This window comes from Neomonachus schauinslandi, chromosome 13, assembly GCF_002201575.2.
Source record: "Neomonachus schauinslandi chromosome 13, ASM220157v2, whole genome shotgun sequence".
Lineage (NCBI taxonomy): Eukaryota > Metazoa > Chordata > Mammalia > Carnivora > Phocidae > Neomonachus > Neomonachus schauinslandi.
Window position 1 is genome coordinate 70352267 of NC_058415.1, and position 22099 is coordinate 70374365.

The 22099-nt window shown below is 45.9% G+C and overlaps 1 protein-coding gene across 2 annotated transcripts in view; it reads right to left on the reverse strand.

The window, feature by feature from the left end:
* PTPN3 (protein tyrosine phosphatase non-receptor type 3) overlaps positions 1-22099 on the reverse strand; it is a 75978-nt gene that overhangs the window by 13484 nt on the left and 40395 nt on the right. For both annotated transcript variants that reach the window (XM_044920376.1, XM_021691205.2), the window contains 7 exons: positions 18254-18440; positions 18005-18082; positions 16678-16734; positions 15291-15447; positions 12706-12866; positions 1486-1576; positions 1136-1197 (listed from right to left, as the gene is read on the reverse strand). In XM_044920376.1, the coding sequence (XP_044776311.1) occupies positions 1136-1197; positions 1486-1576; positions 12706-12866; positions 15291-15447; positions 16678-16734; positions 18005-18082; positions 18254-18440 (793 nt within the window). The remainder of the gene's footprint in view (positions 1-1135; positions 1198-1485; positions 1577-12705; positions 12867-15290; positions 15448-16677; positions 16735-18004; positions 18083-18253; positions 18441-22099) is intronic.

Sequence of the window (22099 nt, forward strand, 5' to 3'; positions counted from 1 at the left end):
TTTGTTTGTTTAGAGAGAGTAAACAGGAGTTGGGAACAGAGGGAGAGGGCGAGAGAATCTCAAGCAGACCCCACTTGGAGTGCAGAGCCAAACTCAGGGCTCAATCTCATGACCCTGAGCATCACGACCTGTACTGTAATCAAGAGTCAGATGCTTAACTGACTGAGCCATCCTGGTAACCTGCAAGCTCAGAGTGCTTTAAAAAATATTTTTACATGGTTGCATTTTTTTTTTTTTTATTTTTTATTTTTTTAAAGATTTTATTTATTTATTTGACAGAGAGAGATACAGCGAGAGAGGGAACACAAGCAGGGGGAGTGGGAGAGGGAGAAGCAGGCTTCCCGCCAAGCAGGGAGCCCGATGCGGGGCTCGATCCCAGGACTCTGGGATCATGACCTGAGCCGAAGGCAGACGCTTAACGACTGAGCCACCCAGGCGCCCCCCAACATGGTTGCATTTTAAATGGTTGTGTAAGTACCTAAGTAATATCCTCCATTTTGCCTCAGCTTGCAAAGACCAAAATGTTTATCACCTGGCCCTCTACAGAAAAAGCGTGCTGACTCCTGGTTTAAATGAAGAAAATGAGGTTCAGAGAGGCCAAGTGAGTTGTCCAAGATGCATTTGCAGAGTGAAATGAAGGCCTTTCCCACAATACGTGAAATCTTTTTACCTTTTCTTTTTGGGTTATATGCACAAGTGGTTTTCTTCCCCTTATTTTTAGGTGGGATGTACAGTAATAACATGGGGGGAGGGGACACAGAAAGTTACAAGCATACCACTGGCAAAAAAAAAAAAAACAAAACAAACCCAAAACAGCCAAAAAACAAAAAACCCCACAAAAATGTCAGCAGTTGAGGACAGAAGGCATGTGGACGATGGGAGTCAGAGACACGGAGTCTGAGTTTTGGTCTCACCTTCTGTTAGCTTTGTGACTTTTCAAATTATTTAATCTCTCTGAACCTTAGTTTTCTCCTCTGTAAAATGAGACTATTGTGCCTTCCCTCAGGGGCTGCTGAGGTGCTGAAATGAGGGGGCGAACAGGGAAGCACTTCGTCCACCGCAAAGCACCACCCATGCCACGATCATGCTTGGGACAGTGATCAACGTGCTCTTAGTATCCAGACTCTTGACTTACGTTCACATAGCTTGCATTAATATAATCTTCATTTCCCTGCAATAAGACCCGGGTGGTGTCGTCTGTGGGGGAGAAAAACAATTTACCGGTTATCCCGAGCATTATTTTTATCATGCCAAGGAAACAAGAGTTCAGTCCCCAACCCCATCTGCAGCTCTCGCCTCATTAGCATAAACACTATTCCCCAACTGTTCTGAGTCTGACATGGCGGCAATAAAGACGGTGGTGTTTACAGACACACTGAAAATCGTTCCAGAATACCAGACAATCTGTTTTAAAAAGGGAAACATTATCTCAGCGTGTTGGGGGAGGGCGGGAGGGGGAGGGAGGCATTCACACTGGATACTCACAAGGCAGCACATCTTTGTATCGGTTTTTGTCCAAATTTTGAGGCAGCTTTGCAAACGTGATGGCCAGACCGGGCTTCTTTCTGTAGAGTTGCTATATAACAAATACAGAAGTGAGGAAAAAACCCCAAAAAATCAACATTGCAAAAAACAGCTATGGAGAGAGTGTGGAAAAATACTTTAACAATAAAGTCTACCACTCCTGGCACTAGATCTTAACATTTAGAAGTGATTAGGTGCTGCATTTTATTTTTTGAGAGAGAGAGAGAGAGCACGTGCAAGTGGGGAGGGGGAGAGGGAGAAGGAGAGAGAATCTCAAGCAGACTCCCCACCCAGTGCAGAGCCCAACGTGGGGCTTGATCTCACCACCCTGAGATCTTGACCTGAGCCAAAATCAAGAGTCAGATGCTCAACAAACTGAGCCACCCAGGCACCCCTATGTGCTATATTTGAAAAGAAAACTCTTCCTAAGAAGTAATTTTACACTCCCATGAGAAACTGACAACATTCACTTTTTTCTTTTTTAACATGAGGCTCTTTGGGGAAAAGGAAGTCATAGGAAGGGGTCTGAGTCACCAGATAATGGATCATGGTAAGTAAAACCTCGTCTTTATGACAGTTATTTGACAAATGCTAGAAGCAAGTAGAGAAAGGAAAGGATCCTGACTCAAAGTTACATGGAAGCCATTTATATTAGTCTAGAAACATTTCCCTCCAGTTCAGTGGAGAGAACCGTGTTCTTAACTAAAGAACAAGAGCATTTCATTCATCATTAAGAAGTCTGTTTCCACAGTAAAAAGGGTAAACCTCATTTAAAGAGGTATGTCCCTGTGCATTTAATAACTAGCAAAAAATGCAATTAAAACTATCTGTACATCTGTAAGCGCCTACTGGATACATCTGTGTGGTTTCCCCAATATGATTCTGACAACAGCTCTGTGGGAGGGACTGAGAGGACCCTTATTTTACAAGCAAGAAGCAGAGATTAAATATCTTGCTCACAATCACAAACGAGAGGCTGAATTCACATCTGACTCAATGTTTTTTTTCTTTTTCTTTGAAACCACACTATGGAGGTATGATTGTCATGTAAGAAGTGGTATGTATTTCATGTACACAACTTGCTGAGTCTGGGGATAAGTATACACCAGTAAAACCACCACCACCACCACAACGGCCACAGACACATCCGTTCCTTCCCAGTTTCCTCCTGCCCTTGAGTTTTTTTTTCTTTTCCTAAGATTTTATCTATTTATTTGAGAGAGAGCACATGAGTGGGGGGAGGGGCAGAGGAAGAGAGAGAAGCAGACTCCCTGCTGAGTAGGGAGACCGACTTGGGGCTCCATCTCACGACCCTGAGATCATGACCTGAGCTGAAACCAAGAGTTGGGTGCTCGACCAACTGACCACCCAGACACCCCTCACCAGTGTTTTTTTTTTTTAATTAACTTTATGGAAGTTTAAAAACAACACAACTTTCTTCAATATTGAAAGTGTTCTTTTCTTCCCCCAGAAAATCTGGGCAATTCACACTGGGATAAAGAAAAAAAAATTACCAGTAATTTCACAACCCCCAAGATTACCCTTTTCATAGGTTTTCTATGCATACATGTATACAAATAAACATAAGTACACATGTATACACATAAGACAGAGACACACATTTTTAAAAATAAAAAATGAGACTCAACTCCATATTAGCACTTCCTATACTATGTTCTGTGGAACACGAGTGTTTTGAAAGATGCTAATAGGTATTCCTTAGAAAGTTTCGAGGTCAAAGAAATTTGGAAAATACAAGTCATCTTATGTTCTATGAATCTCCAAGAAGCCCAGCCCTGCAGTACTTCAGCTTAATTTAATTCTGATTAGCTAAGCATTTCTCAAGCTCATTTGGAGGCCATGGAGGATCTCACATCTCATAAGAAGTATTCTGGGAAATACTACCGTAATTTTGAAGCCTGTTTTTTCCTACTTATTATAGTGCCTAGTTTCCCATGCCATTAAATCTTCTAAATATTCTCTACATAAAATGATTTTTACTGGATTAATTTATAGTTTCACATAATTTAACTTTTACTCTACTTTTTGATTAGGTCGTTTTCAAAGTTTTTACTCCTATAAATTTCCAGGAGAATTACAGCATCAAAACATATTTTTAGGGACTCTGATATGTATAACTAAGTTGCCCTACGGGGGTGTATGAGAATGCTTAGTCCATCAAATTGCGGCCAACATCATCAATGTGTTTGCAATTTGAATAAGAAGGCTGAACAGTATTTTCCACCAATATTTTTGCAAACTGTATTTCTTGTTTTGTAAACTGACCTCTTTGAGTCTGTTTCTCTTATTAGTTCTTTTTCCATTAAATAAATAAGCTGCACAGAAATCACCAGGAGAGAATTAGCATTGAGATTTCTGGCCAAAATAATTGTGTCATGTCTTATACATTTACCAGATGTTTAGAATTTGCAATCTCTCCCCCAGCTCAGCTACTGAACTTCATAATTTCAGTTCGTAACAATCAAGTAGCCACTGAACAACTTCTTAAATGTCTGCCAGCTTTAATGGACAGAGACCATTCTAGAAATAAATTCATGTTTTATTGGAAGGTTTGATTTGATACTGTAAGGAGACTGTCTGAGTCAAATTTCCCCAAATGACCTTTTGGTTCTAACTGACTAACTGCATGGAGGTAAAACCCAATTAAGTGAATATAATCAGTAAAGCTAAGCCGAAGGTTCAAAGATTTTTTTTCCCAAATAAAATCATAAATGTAATCAACTTGAGATGGTCTAGCAGAAAAGCACAGATCTAGCATAAGGCTTTAATTACAAGAAGTATATAAATACATCTCAGCAGTAATGATCTGTTGATAAGATTGTTAAAGTACTAAAATAAAAAATAAAATGGCAGTGTTTAAACATTTTTAAACGTGCACACCCTGGGCTTTATCTGACAGGAATGCATAAAGATTCATATCAAAGAAATTTCCCCATAGCAAAGTATTTTTTTATTAGCAGAATACTGGAAACAGCCTGAAAATCTCCCAATAGGGAGAAGTGTTGCCTTAAATTATGGCACAGTGATACCACAAAAACATGTGCAATGAAGAGAATAAGATTAAAGTACAGATTTGGAAGGATATTAATTTATCTATTTTTAAAAAGTGAAGAATGCAAGTTACAGAATAAAGTGGTGATCCCTTTTATATATAACAGCACATACACATAACACGTGTATAATGTATATGTGTGTGCACTTTTGTGTATAAAATATATTTGCATGAGCACCAGAACAAGTGTGGAAGGACAGGCACCAAATAGTTATTTGTAAATTCTAACAAAGCGCAAGAAGCTAAAGAAGATGGGAGTCAGGAGATAATTCTACTTTGGGCTATTTCTGAATTACCTGAATTATTACAACGCATATTATTTCTTTTTTTTAAGCTTTTACTTAAATTCTAGTTAGTTAACATATAATACAATATTGGTTTCAGGAGTAGAATTTAGTGATTCATCAATTATATATAACACCCAGTGCTCATCACAAGTGCCTTCTTTAATGCCCATCACCCATTTACCCCACCCCTTGCCCACCTCCCCTCCAGCCAAATTATTTCTTTTTTTTTTAAGATTTATTTATTTGAGAGAGAGAGAGCATGTGAGCGTGAGTGATCAGGGAGAATCCCAAGCAGACTCCCCGCTGAGCATGGAGCAGGACACTGGCTCAATCCTATCACCCTGAGATCATGACCTGAGCCGAAACCAAAAGTCGGATGCCCAACCAACTGAGCCACCCAGGAGCCTCAGACAAATTATTTCTTAAATTCAAATGACTGAATGAGAAAAAAAAAACAAAACTAGAATAGATCTATACACAAAATTTCAAAATTCAACAAAAAGCTGGGTGAATAGGAAGATGATTTTTGGGGCCTTCAGAAAGTAGGACAACAAGCTCATAACATGTCAGTCTTGCCAAGGTGAACACTGAGCCCTATTTCTGCTGAACTGCTTCAAGTCCTAGTCATCCACTTAGCTTGTGAAGGTGTTAAGAGTTGGTTTTCAACTTCCTTTAATTTACTGACATTTTCTCCAGACCCCGTGAGCTGCTCAGCAGGCTATGAAAACAGTACCCTGAGAAGGGGGGTCCAGGGTGGAAAGTGAGGTGTTGGAAACCCAGGTATGTCTTTCCAGAAGGGTCAGGGATGGAGGGAAAGGAATTAAAGACCATCAGCCAGAATTCAGACAAGCCTCTTTCAAGAACTATTCATTGTAAAAGGACACTTGGCTTGGGTTAATCCCAGGCTAAAGGTGTGTGAGGCGAGCAAGAGCTCCAGTCACAATTCTGCCCTAAAACGAGAGCAACCAGGAGCCTGGCGAGGGAATCCCAGGGGCAGTGGGTTAGAAGTTGTAACAGTTTTATTAAAAACTATTAATTTTGGGGCGCCTGGGTGGCTCAGTCGTTCGGCGTCTGCCTTCGGCTCAGGTGATGATCCTAGGGTCCTGGGATCGAGCCCTGCATCGGGCTCCCTGCTCGGTGGGAAGCATGCTTCTCCCTCTCCCACTCCTCCTGCTTGTGTTCCCTCTCTTGCTGTGTCTCTCTCTGTCAAATAAATAAGTAAAATCTTTAAAAAAAAAACTATTAATTTTTAAATCCTAAAGTGCTTTGTTCTCATCTTATTAGAGTGTAGTTCTAAAAAGCTGTGAAACTAAGGGTAAATTATAAAAAGATCAGCTGAGAATGGCTTGTTATGGAACAACCATATTTAAATTAGCGCCAATATCACTGGCTCTGGCTTCCAAAGACGGAAAGCTGAACAGTGGAAGCTAGACCTCTCCAACGCAGGACCGCTGGCATGGGTAAGATGATGTGGTTTTCCAGTCTAAACATTTCTTCTTTGAAAAAGTCCTCTAATATTACAGAGAGGGCATCAGGAGAGGACTCTGATCTCCTCAGACTACTGGCCCAAGCCAAGGTGTGAAATCTGGTCACCATCCTCAGAAGAAGGCTTCCAACACCCCCCGGGCTCTGACCAGTGGAGGCAGGCAAGGCCTCGCACGGGGGAATCGAATATCCCGTCAACTCTACGACCAGAGAAAGGGAGAATTCTCGAAGGCTGAGAACCCAAAGTGGGGGAGAGCGGTAGAGAGAAAAAAGGGAAAAGACAGGGAGGAAAAAGAAAAAGGAGGGGGAGTTGAAGGGGCAATGGGCAAGGAGAGATCAAACAGTAGAAAGACTCCCTTTCACTCCCTCAGCAATGACTAGGATCTACTGCAGGGCAATGATTTTTTTTTAAAACAGCTGCTTACGTCCTACTTCCCCTATCAAGCACCCAATGGCAGTCTTCATGAAGGCAGGCATCTTGTTTGCTTTTGTTCACCACCATAAGCCCTAGGCCAGCACTGTACCTGGCCCATAGTATGCGTTTAATCAAAATGTGTAGAGTGAAGGAAGAGTGGGGTCTGTAGCTTTCAACAAAGGGTGCAGACCACTGAGTGAAGCATGATAAGAGGCGTCATGGAGCCATACAATTAAGCTAAGGGTAACTCCTTTTTCATGAAGACCTCGAGAGGCTGCTTCCCTAGTAGTACTTTGTAGACATAATTCACTACTCAGGGGCAGTTTGTCTACACTGGGAACTCCCCCTTTCCCTTGTCTCTGTCCCAGCCAAAGGGCAAGGGACACTGCATGGTGCCTCCCCCTACATTCCCATAAAGGTTTGCTGAAACAAACTAACACTGTTGCTGGTAATTTGGGGACCTTCAAAAGTGCTACTTGAAGCAGATCCCACTGCTGGGATCAAGTATTCTTTCGAGTCCCTTTCACAGGTAAATAAATGATAATGAGTTGGGTGGCACCCTCTTTAAAATGGGCTTCAGGAATCTGAAATGTAAAGCCCTCATACTTGCTCCTGGTATTCTGCACATTACTGAATGTTTTCCTTAAAGGAAAAAAAAAACCTGGAAAAATTCTTAAATGTTTTTTTTTTTTTTAAGGTATGCATTCTAATCTCGAAGGTATAACTGCCTTCACTAATTTCTACGTGTGTCAATTTAAACCTCTCATTAAGTCTTCAGCTTAGTCCTTCCAGATCTACTTTTATAGTCATCCTAGGAGCCAGTGAGTCACTTGTTTTGACACTAATGGTTGTTTCCTATAAGGGTGATATAGGAGGGACTTCAGGGAAAATGGGTCAAAAGAGAGAAAAAGACGGGCTTCTGGTTTTGTAAAGGAGGAAGAGGCTGAAGGGAGACGGGTGAGGGTTTCTGAGCTGGACGTGGTCTCTGGTGGAGTCCTGTAGCCCCGGCTCATAACCGTGCAGAGAGGGAGGAGGAGAGAGGTTCATTTCCTATCAACCTCACGCTAAAAGTTTCCGCAGAAGTCTTCACTGGACAAGGAGGCAGGGAAGTTGCAAGCCACCCAGTCACTGGATGGAGATGGGCACAAAGGTCCTTTGCTGGGAAAGCTGGTTCTCAAAGGACACCCCTTCCCTTGCTTAAATAGAAAGGTCAACTCAGCGTAAGTATGAAATGAGCCACAGGTTTCCTTTAGGAAGGAATGAACCTGGGGCAGACTTAATAGGTTCCTTAACAAAAGAGCATCCTGGGGATGGTAAGACTTGGAGCCATGCAAACCCCCAATCTTCTCCTTGACGTGCGACAGAGTGATGCCCAACCTTGGCTGAACCAGGTAGAGTATTCAGGCGGTTTGATGCCAAACTGCTCACACTGGGCAGCTCATGTGGTATAGCTCTGGGAGGGAAGGGCTCAGATTGGAGGCTGGGTGAGGAGCTGGGGGGCACCTGGCAATGGTGCATTCTGACAGACTAGACTTTCACACAGATTCTAATCCTACCTCTATCCAACCAGCTATTTAACACAAGGCAAGTCCCCAACCCCCGAGCCTCATTTTCTCCATCTAGAAAGGCGCCATCATAAAGTTGTGAGAATCAACAGAGACAACATATGGGAAACATACTTGGCAGATTCGGAAGTGCTACAGAAATGCTAATAATTATTAAGCATAGTTTTATTACAGCTGGGACCAAATGCTTTCTGGAACACATTAGTAATTGTTTACCAAAAGCCATGGGAGGGACGGGGAGTTCCCCTAATGCAAAAATGCTTTAAAACAAGCTTTGCTGAGAACCAGCTAGCCATCACAGGGGGGATTCTATCCATGGCCCAGCTACCCCAGGGCAGGCCCTTGGCATTGTGGAGTGGGTGCCATGGACACCTGCTAGGGGCCAGCCTCCTCTTTCTGCTCCTGTCCAGAGCACAGCCCCCATCAGATAGGCTGCCATCTGCTAATGGCACCGGGGGAGGGGGGCAGCAGGTGGAAAATCAGAACAGCCAAGATTCTGGAGTCAGTCAGCCCAGGGTTCCAAACCCAGCAGACATGACCACTTCTTGTACGGAGACTGAGCCTGTTTTTTTTTTTTTTTTTTTTTTTATTCATGAGAGACAGAGCGAGAGAGAAAGGCAGAGGGAGAAGCAGGCTCCCAAGGAGCAGGGAGCCCGATGCGGGACTCGATCCCAGGACCCTGAGATCATGACCTGAGCCGAAGGCAGACGCTTAACCATCTGAGCCACCCAGGCGCCCGAGCCTGTTTTTTTAATAAATAATTATAGTTGTTACTTTTTATGGCATTCTTACCGTGTGCTAAATAACGCATTGAGTATTTATCTCATCTAAGCCTTACAACCGACCCATGAGATACCCAATTTACAGATGGGGAAGTAGAGGGTACAGAGAGGTGAAAGGGACACGCTGCCTGAGGTCACATAGGAAGCGAGTGACAGAGTCAGGATTTAAAGTCTGGCTCTGTGTGGTGAGACTGCTTCTCAGATTTTTTTCTAGCTCTGATGCTGTACTATTCTAATAACAACCCCCACACGTAAACAGCACTTTGTTGTTTCCAAAAGAGAACAAGCTCCTGAGTTAGCCTGCCTGGTTCTAATCGGGCAGAACCATTTACTGTGCAACAAGCTCTCTGAGACTCTGCTCCTCCATCTACACGGTGGGGATAGCAGTTCTGCGAGGAGATGCCCATAAAGCACTTGGCACATACTAAGTGCTCAATTCAGGGTTTTCCTTTGCCGTAGTTTCCAGTTTGATCCAGCTTCCTTGAGCATTCCTCCCCTCTAGCAGCTGGGGAAGGCGTCTTCCTGCTTCTATAACAGGGGTCGTTACACTACGTTCCATGCTCTAGGGCTCCTTGGGGGGCCGTGTGGGGAGACTGAGGCGGCAGGGCTCCGTGTACCCCACCAGCTCCAGCACGGAGTGGCTCTGGTGTTCACTCTACTGCGAGCGATAGTAGGCAAAAAGAGAGTTTTCCTACTCGATCTCTAGGAAACGTACAGACTAGACGAAATGTGCACATACTAAAATTTAACCCTAACCTAACCTTTCTATGTTCTCCATTCCTTATGCTGCAGTCCGACTCTGAGCTCTAAAGACGAGACTTTGCACGGGCAGTGGTGGTACAATCCCCACTCTGTGGTCCCCTGGATCAGCCTGGGCATCAGAACCTCCTGCCCATCCTGTGAGGAGGACCAACAGCCAGGCCCTATCCCAGCGCACTCATCCAGCAGCTGGGGGCTGGGCCCCGTTTCACAGGCTCCTCAGGCGACAGCCATACAGATGGTCCGTGGGTCACCCTTTGAGAGACGCTACTCAAAACCACAGGGGGGCGCCTGGGTGGCTCAGATGGTTAAGCGTCTGCCTTCGGCTCAGGTCATGATCTCAGGGTCCTGGGATCGAGTCCCGCATCGGGCTCCCTGCTCCTTGGGAGCCTGCTTCTCCCTCTGCCTTTCTCTCTCACTCTGTCTCTCATGAATTAAAAAAAAAAAAAACCCACAGGGGATGGTGGGTACTCCTCTCTCAGGTATTTTTAAACTTCTCAATGAAGTTCAGTGAACGGTGTTCGAGGAAAATCTTATGTGGGATTCCCACATGTGAAACCAAAGCGGAGCCAGCTGAGTGGAGGGGGTTTTCTGGAGCACTGTGTAAGACCACAGTTAAGCTTTTTCCCTCTTTGAGAGCCCACAGTGCCTCCCTGTGGACAATCCGATCAAGGACGGTGTGCAATGGAAGGACTCCCAACACCCGGAGCCTCTCCCAGGACTCAGTGGCATTTCTCAACCCAGGTAGGCGTGCTTCCCTGCGCTACCTGACACCTGAGGAGCTTAGCCTGCATTCAGGCTGGGACCTTGCTGGAATGACCTTCCATCCACACTTAATCCACCCATCTCCTTAATACATCTCACCTCAGACGACCTCCTGGAACCCCCTCACCTCCATTTCCTATGGAACATACATCTACTACATAAGGAAATCTTGCCCTACCTTGGTCTTTTTTTTTTTTAAGATTTTATTTCTTTATTTGATAGAAAGAGAGGGAGACAGAGAGAGAGAGAGAGAGCACAAGTAGGCAGAGCGGCAGGCAGAGGGAGAGGGAGAAGCAGACTCCCCGCCGAGCAGCGAGCCCGATGCGGGGCTCGATCCCAGGACCCTGGGACCATGACCTGAGCCGAAGGCAGACGCTTAACTGACTGAGCCATCCAGGCGGCCCCCTACCTTGGTCTTTAGCTGTTTCTGGGACTTAGGATACATCCCCCAAATATACCAATATTAGGTTGTTAGCTGCTTGGGGCCAGAAATCCTCTTTCCCTCATTATGTTCTTCACACAGTGTTTGGCACACGGTAAATACCCAATACACACTCGCTGAACGGGCGTCTCCATAATGCCTCCCCGCCTTTCCCATCCCCTCCAATGCCAAACATTTATTCATATTCTGTAAGAAGGCTTTTACCTTCTCCTTGTTTCAGTTACTTTGGAGAGTGTTTAAAAATGTTGAGCTTTACAGTGTTTAAAATGTATATATCAATTTTGAACTTTTTTGCAATGCAAGGCCAGAGAACATAACCTCTACATTTTCTTCCTTCAAAATCTTAAGTCAACACAGCCTCCTGCAGGACACTGGAAAAAAAGGGCTATTTCTCTTTGTAGATACTCAGTATATGTCCATCAATTCTACGAATTAATTATATTATTCCTCCCCTCTTACCCTGATTTCATTTCCACAAGATAGGAAGTTATTTTTCAGGGTGGGGTTAGTTATCTTCACCTTTTACTTACGGGTTTTTATACTTTCTACTGTTGTTTAGATAAACATTGCTCTAATAACATATTGTTTACATTCCATTCCTTATGCCATTATAAACCTTTTCTTCACTTAAGATCGTTTGCTTTATAGTGTTTCCTGTTTGATATGCACATCACTCATGCTTTTCTGAATCAGTATGTGACCACGTGCATTTCACAAACTTCTTAGTTTTGCTTCTGTGACTTTTCCCTTTCTATAGCTTTCCAATTAAAAACGGCATTGCTGACTTGTGCTTTTGAACTGAATCTGGACTCTTTCCTAATTTATGAATCCAGACTGTGTATGCTGTCGTTAACCATGATCTATTTTAACTGTCTATGTTAGGCTTCTTTGTGCTCTTCTGTTATCTTTTATTGTATGAACTACAGTTCTTCTACCTTTAAAAAATTTGGAAGATAAACACACTCCATTCACTCTGTTACTGATCAATACAGTGGACTTAAAGACCGAATCGCCTTTGTTCCTGCTTCGTTCTGCGAGGGCCCTGTGTGTGCCTCTGTCAGTCTCAATTCTGTGATTAGAGGCCCCTCCCAGGGAAGGAAGACAGGGTCTGACTCTGGATTCTACTCCTGGTCACATGGTTCCGGGGGACCTGGGCAGGCCAGCCGCTCTGCCCTCATGGGATGATGCAACCTGCTCCAAACTACAGAGCATGTCTGGTGGGGTCAGGGACAGGCTCCTCCATCACCCTCTGGGGCTCACCCACACTGCCTCTCCAGCACCTTCTACTGCTGAGCGTTGAGAGCTTTTGTGTTGGCAGCTAAATATGCTCAGAGTCCCTCCTCCTCGATTTCTGACATGTTTCTCCATGACTACCGAGCATTACTAGATAAGAGGGTGAGGCAGAGTTCAGCACCGGGCTGTGGCCCCATCCCCAGCTTTCCAGGCCTGCTCTGCTGCCCTAGGCTCTGAGCCCCCACTGTGTTCCCACGATGAGCACGGGCTGCCTGGTGACTCGGGTCACGCAGAAGCAACTGAGCAGCCCACTGAGGCACTGAGGCTGCTGTGGCATCCCCACAGGCCCAGGACTTGGCCCTCGAGGTCTCTTACCTCGAACTGGATCAGCACTGTCCCGCTTTCAAGGCCCTTCTTTAGCTGTTCCATGGATCCCTCCAAGGTGTCCCCACCCTCTGGACAAATGGGGAAAATGGCCTCTGGGAAAAGCTGGTTCAGTTCATCTTCAGATTTGATGTCAGCGAATGAGTGCACAGCTGTAGTGAACAAGAAAGAGTGTGTCTGGCAGGGGTAGGAACATTCTGGTAGATCTGTTTCCTCAAAAAAAAAAAAAAAAAATATATATATATATATATACTTATGGCACCTGAATGCAGATGGTTTAAAACAGCTTATTAAACGATTAAGCTCATGGTAATCATTTTCACCAAAGACACTACTTCTTGAATGATTCAGTAAGTGCTAATTATACAAAATGACATACTAATCTTTCTGGTTAGTTTTAAATGATGGTATTTTGTACTCAGAGCCTTTTGACAAAGGTGGGAGAAAGGGAAAGAATGTTTTTAAAGAAACCTTACTTCCTCCACCTTTGTTCTCTCTGACCTGGTTATTCTTCCACCCAACTGTCCCCTCCCCTACTTCTTTCTCAGGTCCCTTTCATTTGCTCCCTTAAAACAAGTATTTTTCATGGGCGCTTTATGACCCGCATTATCCCACAGAGCCCAGTCAGCTTCTCCCTCAAGGCCATCTTTAGGTGGGAGGTTCCCAAGTAAATGTATCAAGTCCTAACACCTCCTCTGGGTTCACTCCTACCTCGTTAGTACAGATTCTCCCTTCCCATCAGACTCCTCTGGGTAAAGGCAAACCTGGGATCTCCCCCATCCCTGCCCTATACTAACTTCCTCCCCAGTCTCACGTGCCTCTTTCTGTCCACTGCCACTTTCTTCTCCGTCCTCCCAAACTGGAAACTTTGGCATCATCTCTCAATTTTCCCTTTCCACCTAGGAAGGGAAGTCATTCTCTTACTCAAAAGCCTTCAATGGCTCCCTACTGCCTTCAGGACAACAAGAAGGGAGAAGGAAAATAACACCCACGGCATTTTCCCACATAGTTGAACCGAATGTTGAACTAGCTGCCATTGTCCCCATTTTACAGTTGAGGAAATGGACTATCAGGGTGAAGAAGTTGTCTAAAGTGTCCAAAGTGACCCAGACTATCAGGGGGGTGGGGGGACACACACAGGAGTCCAGTCAGTCTACATATCTCTGATCCAAAAGACCCCATTCTTTCCACAGACCCTGGAAGCACATTGCTTCTGCTGTTTTGTAAGGATATGATTTCTGTTATGTCTGCAACTCCCTAAGCTGTTTACTTATTTTTCATTCAGTCAATTCATTTTTACTTAAATGTTTATTTTAAAAATGAACTTATTATCGTTAGTTCTAGGCAGCCTGTGGCCCTGCCCTTTTACCTCTAATAGTTTACAAGCATCCATTTTTTCTTCTCAGACCAGCGCCAGCCCCCTGCCACGGGCTGGTGGAGGACTCCCCTCCCCCCGCCTGGCCCGAGGACTCTAGTCCGCACACCCCGGGGTGCATCCTGTGAGGGGGCCTACTCCCCATCACTGGATTCATTTCCCATCATTAGCCAGTCTGTGACTTGGTTTCCTCATCCCTTCCCTCATATTGACCTAAGTACTGATCTAAGAGGGTTACATAAAGCAATAGGCACAGCACAGGGCCCTTTGCCCTGTGCTGCTCGACATCAGCAACCACGGCCCCTGAACACTGAACACCAGCCTGGCTGGGCATGGCGTCGGTGGTTGGCGGGGGGGCGGTAGGATCTGGAGAGATGGGGCAAGGCCTCACAGACGCAGGCCAGCTCTGGGCTCAGAGATGGACGGGGACAGAGGGAAAGCAGGTGCGTGGGGGCCTGGGGGCTGGGGGTACACACACCCGTGCAGCCAGAACACAGATGCGCAGCCAGGCCTCGAGTCACACACTTCATCTCCCTTCAGTCTTTTAAACCTGTGCAGAAGGATTCAAGGACTTGGCTTGTTTTACAACCACCACCACAACAACACAAGTCATGGTATTTAAGAGAAGCCGTCCTTCAAACGCCCACCTGGTATCAGGAAGCATTCTAGGCGTTCTCCAAGTCTAAGCATCAGTCCGTCTTCACAAGAACCCCGTGACGGAGTGGTTACTGTACGCTTACCCTACATCAGAGGGAACTGAAGCACGAACTGTGCAAGAAACTTGCTCAAGGTCCCTCAACCCAGTAGCGGTGGAGGTAGGATCACCCCGGGATGCTCTGCTCTACTGATTTCAACAGAACCTGACCCTTCATGAAGGGGCTGAAAACACAAATGTCTGCAGGGCCAGGGAGCTGAGAGAGGGGCATGATGCGGGGGGAGCCGGCCTGGGAGGGATCAGGGCTCATGTCTTGTGTAAAGGGGGTGGGTGAATGCTGCCTACCTCCAGAGGGCTGGCCACCAGGGGTTGGGCCCTGCGTGGGCAGATCTTCATATTTTTCAAGTGAGAAGTCCCACATCTTGGTTGTGAAGCGGAAGTTCTTGATTGTCCAATGTTGGCTACAAGCTCAACATTTTCAAAACCACGGAACGGGCGAGATAGGGCCCCACCTCGCTAAGCCTCCTCCCCTGCGGTGGCTGTTACCTTTTCTCCTGATCACCAGGGCCAGCTCCCGCGTGTGGGACTCCCGGCTGGCTTTGATGAACATCACCACTTGGTCATGCGTGTGTTCTGAGATATCCCGGCCATTGATTAACACAATTTGATCCCCTTCATTCAGCTTAGGAATGCAGGTGTCCGCCTGGGTAGAGAGGAAAATTGAGTTCCTTCGGTTACCATAACACAATCCTCAAGGGCAGGACGCGGACGCTCTCAGAGCCCAGACACTTGAGACCATGTTTGAGTTCTCTTCTCCCTTGGGTGTGACCGTGCCATTATTTTTCTATCTGCTGCTATGCTGACATGGTTGTGGGTTGTGGGACTGTAAATGGTCACGACGTGAGTCATGCAGCATTTCAGAATAAAGCTACAAAACTTACTGAAGCCATTTCTCTATGATAGCCAACCTTCACTTATTACTGTAATGTAGTAACCATGAGGCTTCTGAGCTTTTGTTTTCTCGATGTGCTGTTAGAAAATGATTTGTCGGGGCGCCTGGGTGGCTCAGTCGTTAAGCGTCTGCTTTCGGCTCAGGTCATGATCCCAGGGTCCTGGGATCAAGCCCCGCATCGGGCTCCCTGCTCAGCGGGAAGCCTGCTTCTCCCTCTTCCACTCCGCCTGCTTGTGTTCCCTCTCTCGCTATGTCTCTCTCTCTGTCAAATAAATGAAATCTTTAAAAAAAAAAAAAAAGAAAATGATTTGTCAGCCACACGTGAGTGTTTGTCTACCTTGCAATGGAGAAAGCCTCTGTCAGGATAACACCAAAGGGAGACACCAGCATGGAGAGAAGCAGTGTACTGAACAGTGTAGGAACAGAAGCCTCTGAATTTGAAGAGGCCATAAGCAGTAAGAAAAAGTAAACTACATGCTTGAGGACCACTTACAAGTAAAACTCCCAACCTGGTTCCTTCTTAGGAGATGCAGTGACTCTTTGCTGCTTACTGCTCTAGAAAAGCAAACCCTCTCCTGAGGAGGCTAGACAGAGGGCAGAGGGCAGGGTGCTGGTGGTGGGATGGTGGGTCTATGTGCACAGAGTGAGCAAAGAAACATACTCTGTGCCTCAGTTTCCTTTTCTTGAAAGTACTTCTAAATTTTAATGTGCACATGAATCACCCAGAAATCTTGTTAAAAGCGCAAATTCTGGTTTAGGAGGTCGGGTGGGGCTTGAGATTCCGCATTTCAAATGAGTTCTCAGGTGATGCTGGTGCTACATGGACCAGCAAAATTCTGGAAAAAACATGGATTCCATTCTCTCTTTCCATTTATACGCATGCATTGACACACACTCTTTGTTGCTGGTAAAGAAACAGCACACAGAAATAGAAATGTTAGATTTAACAGAAAACAGAGAGAACGAAATGTGTTCACTTACAGGTGACTCTGGGTTTATCCTTGACACCACAAGAGGCATCTTTTGATCCACTCCTCCCTATAAACATGTTAAATTGAAAAACAAAACACTTGAATAGCTCATAGCAACAAAGACACACAGATATCGCTGACACAGGGAGGGCTCAAACTTCACTTTAACCTATTCTAATCCCAAGGGTTGGCATCTTTTCAGGATTACAAGGTTCCTGACTCCGTGGGGTCTAGCAGGATAACCAGAGGACTGCTCAGAAGCCTCTCGCTGCCATCCCCACATTCCATGAACTAAAGATGTGCTCGGAGGGTCAAGCTTCTTTTTAAAAATACAAACATCCCCAGGGGACTCCAAAAGCACAGCCTAGAAGTGTTGCTGGAAAGGGAGTTTTCCGCATCGGAGAGAGAAGCTGTAGAAAAAGTCACATGCTGCAAGGGCAGGTCCTCAGCGGGGTGCTGGGGTATAGGAAGGGGGGTCCGAGTTGGCAGCTGTGGGGGTGGGCAGCGGAGAGCACCTGCCCTCATTCTGCTCTAGAGCAGGGCTTAGGCAACTCTGTAAAGGGCCCCAGGGTAAATATTTTAGGTATCGGAGAGGGGGCTCTGTTCCAACTGCTCAACTCTGCCACCAGAGTGTCAAGGTGGCCAATAACTACTTGTAAATGAATGGGTGTGGCCACGTTCCAATAAAACTTTATTTGCAGAAACAGATGGGATGTGACTGGTGGGCCAAAGCAGGCAGAGGTGGGTGAAGACCCTGTAACTTGCGCTGCTATTCTCTCTCATCGGCTTTAGTGATGCTGATGGGTTCCCTCAAAAACCCTTCTTCTGGGGCACCTGGGTGGCTCAGTTGTTAAGCATCTTCCTTCAGCTCAGGTCATGATCCCAGGGTCCTGGGATCGAGTCCCGCATCGGGCTCCCTGATCCGCGGGAAGCCTGCTTCTCCCTCTCCCACTCCCCCCTGCTTGTGTTCCCTCTCTCGCTGTCTCTCTCTGTCAAATAAATAAATAAAATCTTTAAAAAAACCCTCTTCTGGAGGTAGAGTTACTTGGCCAACTGTGTGTCACCTCTCTGAGCCTTAGTACACATTTATGAAACGGGTTTAAAAATACCAACTTCACCGATTATAAGCACTCAGTGAGGTGACATAAAGAAGTGCACAGTGAGCACCAGGTACAGAGTAGGCCCTTGGCGTGAGGCAGCGCTATGGCCACATTAAAAACTCCCCAATTCTGAGAGCTGAGTCAGTTTCCTCATGCAGACTTAGGCATGCAGCATACTCCTAATGGAAATTTAAAAGCCATCTAAAGATGGCTTCCTTATAAAGACACACGACATACCTTCAGATTAAATCCGAATTTTCCATCTTCATCTGGCGTGATGCGGATCAAAACTAAGTAGCCATCACCATTATCATTCTGGAAAATGTTGCAAAAATGATTGATTATGTTACTCTCTCTCCTGTGGGTGGTGAGGAGGTATTTTCTCTTGGTCTTAATTACTTAAACTGCCCATGAGGCGCCTCGGCGCAGGGAAGCCTGGGTGGTCGCCCGGCCCCCCCCACTGCCACAGGACCCAAGCTCACCCACCTTGTCACAGTAGTACTGGCTGGAGTCCTCGGTGGAGCCCCCTTTGGTCACCCTGTGGAAATCCTCTAAGAACTGCTGATCGACGCCATCTGGTGAGCAGGAGCCTGGAGCATTTGAAGATGGAGACACAGAACTGGATGACTTCTGGGTCAGGCAGCTTTGTGCTGGATTGTTCTCGGATATACTCCTTCATTATGGGGAAGGAGGAGATATCTTAATAACTGGATTAACATTTTAGCAGAGCAAGCATTATTGACTGTCAGGGCCTGGCATCCCAGGGCTGTCATGAATCCCTGCAACCTTAGGTGAGCTACACAGGTCAATCCCAGGGCTCTGGCACACCCGGGGTCCATGGGCCACCCTTGCCCTTGTCTGGCCTGAATATCATCAGCTTTAGTTTTGGGGAAAAACGCAGGAGGGCAGGGAGGATCCAGGAGCTGCTGAAAACTCAGCTCCCTTCCCAGCTGCTCTGAAGGTGACAGGGAAATGTGCCCAGCTACTCTGCTGGCTTAATTACCGAAGCTCACTCAGATGCATGCCTCCATCCCTTATAAAAGCTTTTTCCTTCCATCTCATTCCTGCTCTTAGCTCTGTGTCAGTAGGACTCTTGGCTACCCGCCCCCCCCAAATGGGACTAATGTTCCACATCCAAGACAATTTATATTAATCCTAGTTTGCATTATTTGCCTGTGATCTCCATTAACTGCCTAAAATGAGATTATACTTTTTTCATCTCTAGTATATACCTTCCCATGGCCATTCACATTTAAATGAGGATCAGGAAGTTCTTCGGTTATATCAGTCACATCTCAAAAATGCTCAGGAGCCACATAAGGCTTGTGGCTCCTGTTTTGGATGGCATGGTTACAGAACTTTTTTTTTAAGATTTTATTTATTTATTATTATTAAAGATTTTATTTATTTATTTGAGAGAGAGAGAGAGAGAGAGAGAGAGCACAGAGGGAGAGTGAGAGGGAGAAGCAGACTCCCTGCTGGGCAGAGAGCTGATGCAGGGCGCAATCCCAGGACCCTGAGATCATTACCTGAACTGAAGGCAGATGCTTAACTGACTGAGCCACCTGGGTGCCCCAAGATTGATTGATTGATTGACTGATTGATTTATGAGAGAGAGAGAGAGAGAGAATGAATGAGCAGGGGGGAGGGGCAGAGGGAGAAGCATACTACCTGCTGAGCAGGGAGCCTGATGTGGGGTTTGATCCCAGGACCCTAAGATCATGACCTGAGCAGAAGGCAGACGCTTAACCAGTTGAGCCACCCAGGCGCCCCCAGAACATTTCCATCAGCACAGGAAGTTCTACTAGACAGTGCTGTCTTAGAGAATTACAGACGATGAGAACTGAACACACCTCTGAAGTCCTCTGGTCCAACTCCCATTTCACAGGTGAAGAAACTATGGTCCAGAGAGGCTGAGTGACTTGCCCAAGGGCAGTCAGCTTTCCCCTCACTTAACATACAGAATCTGATGGACCTGGGTCCCGGAGCATCTCTTTCTTCTCTGGGCCACACCAAGTCTGTTCCTAAGACCCCCTCCTCCCCACCACAGAGGGCCACAGGGATTAACCATCTCAGCTGTAACTGTGTAGGACCCTCGACTTCTCTGCATCACACACCCACACTATCCCCCCTCCAGAGCCACAGGCCTAGCAAAAGATGCCTTAAAATGCCTACAGAATATAGGGTTTTCCTTACCTTCTACAGACTCTGCCACATTCTAACCTCAAACGGACTTAAGAGATGACAGAGGAGAGTAGACAAGGCATTCAGTGACACATAATAGACAAAAGACAGTTGCTGCTGCCTCATTAAATTTTTATCTCAAACCCTTCTCCGTGCATTTTTCATTAAATTGGGGCTTCTCTGTTTCTTAGCAAGTTCAAATTATCTTACTCTAAATATAAAATCTGTATCATATTCACACAAGAATTCACAATCTCAATTTATGTGAATATAAAAATTCAGTGACAGACCAGTGTAGAAATAACAGCGATATGCGAGACTAGAGTTTGGCCCTATGGCTTTCGAGCTGCTGGGTTAGGGAAGAGTGCTATGGATGGGAAGGCATTTCAGAGACAGGATATTTTGGAAGTGAAGCTGTATGCCAGCGGTAAGTTTTCAGAGTGAAGATGAACAAATCTTTAATTTACTTTAAGCTTTAAAAAAATTACCCCCAAAGAGGGTAACTTGGCCAGTTTCATGTTTATATGAGCACCCCCTCGTGGCAGGAGGGGCAACTGCTTGGCAGTTGCCAGACAAAAATCAAGCCAAACCCGGTTTAGGAAACACTACTATTTCCAGTTCTAGGGGTGGAGCTGAACCTTTAATACAAAGTTGCAAATAGCAAACACACTTCAAACGTCTGGAAGACTCTGGAGAGTGATAGCGAAAGAAAGGGTGAAGGGCATATAAACAAAAAAAACCCCAGAAAAGCAAAGTGACAGAGCAGAAGAGGACTAATTTCAGTAAAAGTCTAATTTTATATTCATTATATTTAATTTCTACATTTTGAATGTGTGGCTTACATCATATAAAGTTTTAAAGTATTTTTCTCTTTCAGTATAAAATGTAACAGTCTATCTAACACAGCCCACAGTGCTAAAAATAATATATTCCAAGTCATTATGTGCCCAATCCTATTTTCTAAGTAGGGATGGAGAGGTTACTTTTAGAGAGCAATTTATTAAACATATGACGATTTTTTTTTGGCTGATAAACTATGTACAGACGTTCCCTGTAGGCTGCAGTAACGTTCTGCTCAGCGTGGAGGATGGACAGACAGATGGTGAGGAGGACATCAAATGAGAAGCAACAAGAACATGGCAGCTGGATGCAGCACACGGATGCCAGGAACCAAGACGCCAAACCAAGTGGGCTTCCTCCCTCCTTGGGGCAGGAGATGAGGTGCTGCTGAGGGAGAGCCTGGTGGGTGAGGAGGGATGAGGGGAGCTGCCAGGGGTACCTGGGCTCTAGGGAAAGGAGTGAAGAAAGGGGTAGGATGAGCCAAAGCAAGAAGCCAGCATGGGCTGACAAAGCCAATAAGTGGGAAGAAGGTCTGTCCCTGGGGCAGGAAGGGGGCACTTGTCAGGGGAGGGGAGACACGGTGGGGGGGGACTGTCACTGCTGTCTGGGATCCAGAGCAGCCAAGGAGGGCCTGCCCACCTCCAGCTCCCTGGGGAGACAGGGGCAAGGACAGACTGACAGGCAGACCAAAGGGTATTCGCCTTCGGGAAACAGATGCTTCAGAACTCTAAGTGCCACCGACTACAGGTATGAAAAACCAAAGCCATTAGAATTCATTCCTCAGCTGAAGAAATTATAAATGGTAGGACTGCCCATGAAAGAAAGAATTCTGCATCGTGATGCTTTCATACCACGCTTCCCTAAGCCCTATGAAAGGACAATGACCTGCACCCTCAAGCCTGTTAGAGGAAGCAGTGCTGTGCCCCACAGAGGGCGCCCCGGCTCTAACTGGGCACCCGGTGAGGAGGCGTTTGCTGTGTGGGTGTCACAGAACAGGGGCCATTTGCTGTTACATTTCTCTCTCGAGTCTATGAGCTTCTCCAGGTTGGGAGAGACCTTTGTGCTCTTCTTCTTCCTCTCCTAACCTAGTGCACATAACACCTAGCCAGGCACGCAGCGAGAGCTCAAGCAAGGTGCTGAGTGAATGAAGAAGGAAACCACCTTACTGAAGTCCCTGGGCTTGGCTGAATTACTCTAGAAGAGCACAGAATTCACTCGGTCACCTGGAAGCGGGGGGGGGGGCGTGGGGGGGGGGGAGAGGTGTGCACTAGGTTAGGAGAGGAAGAAGAAGAGCACAAAGGTCTCTCC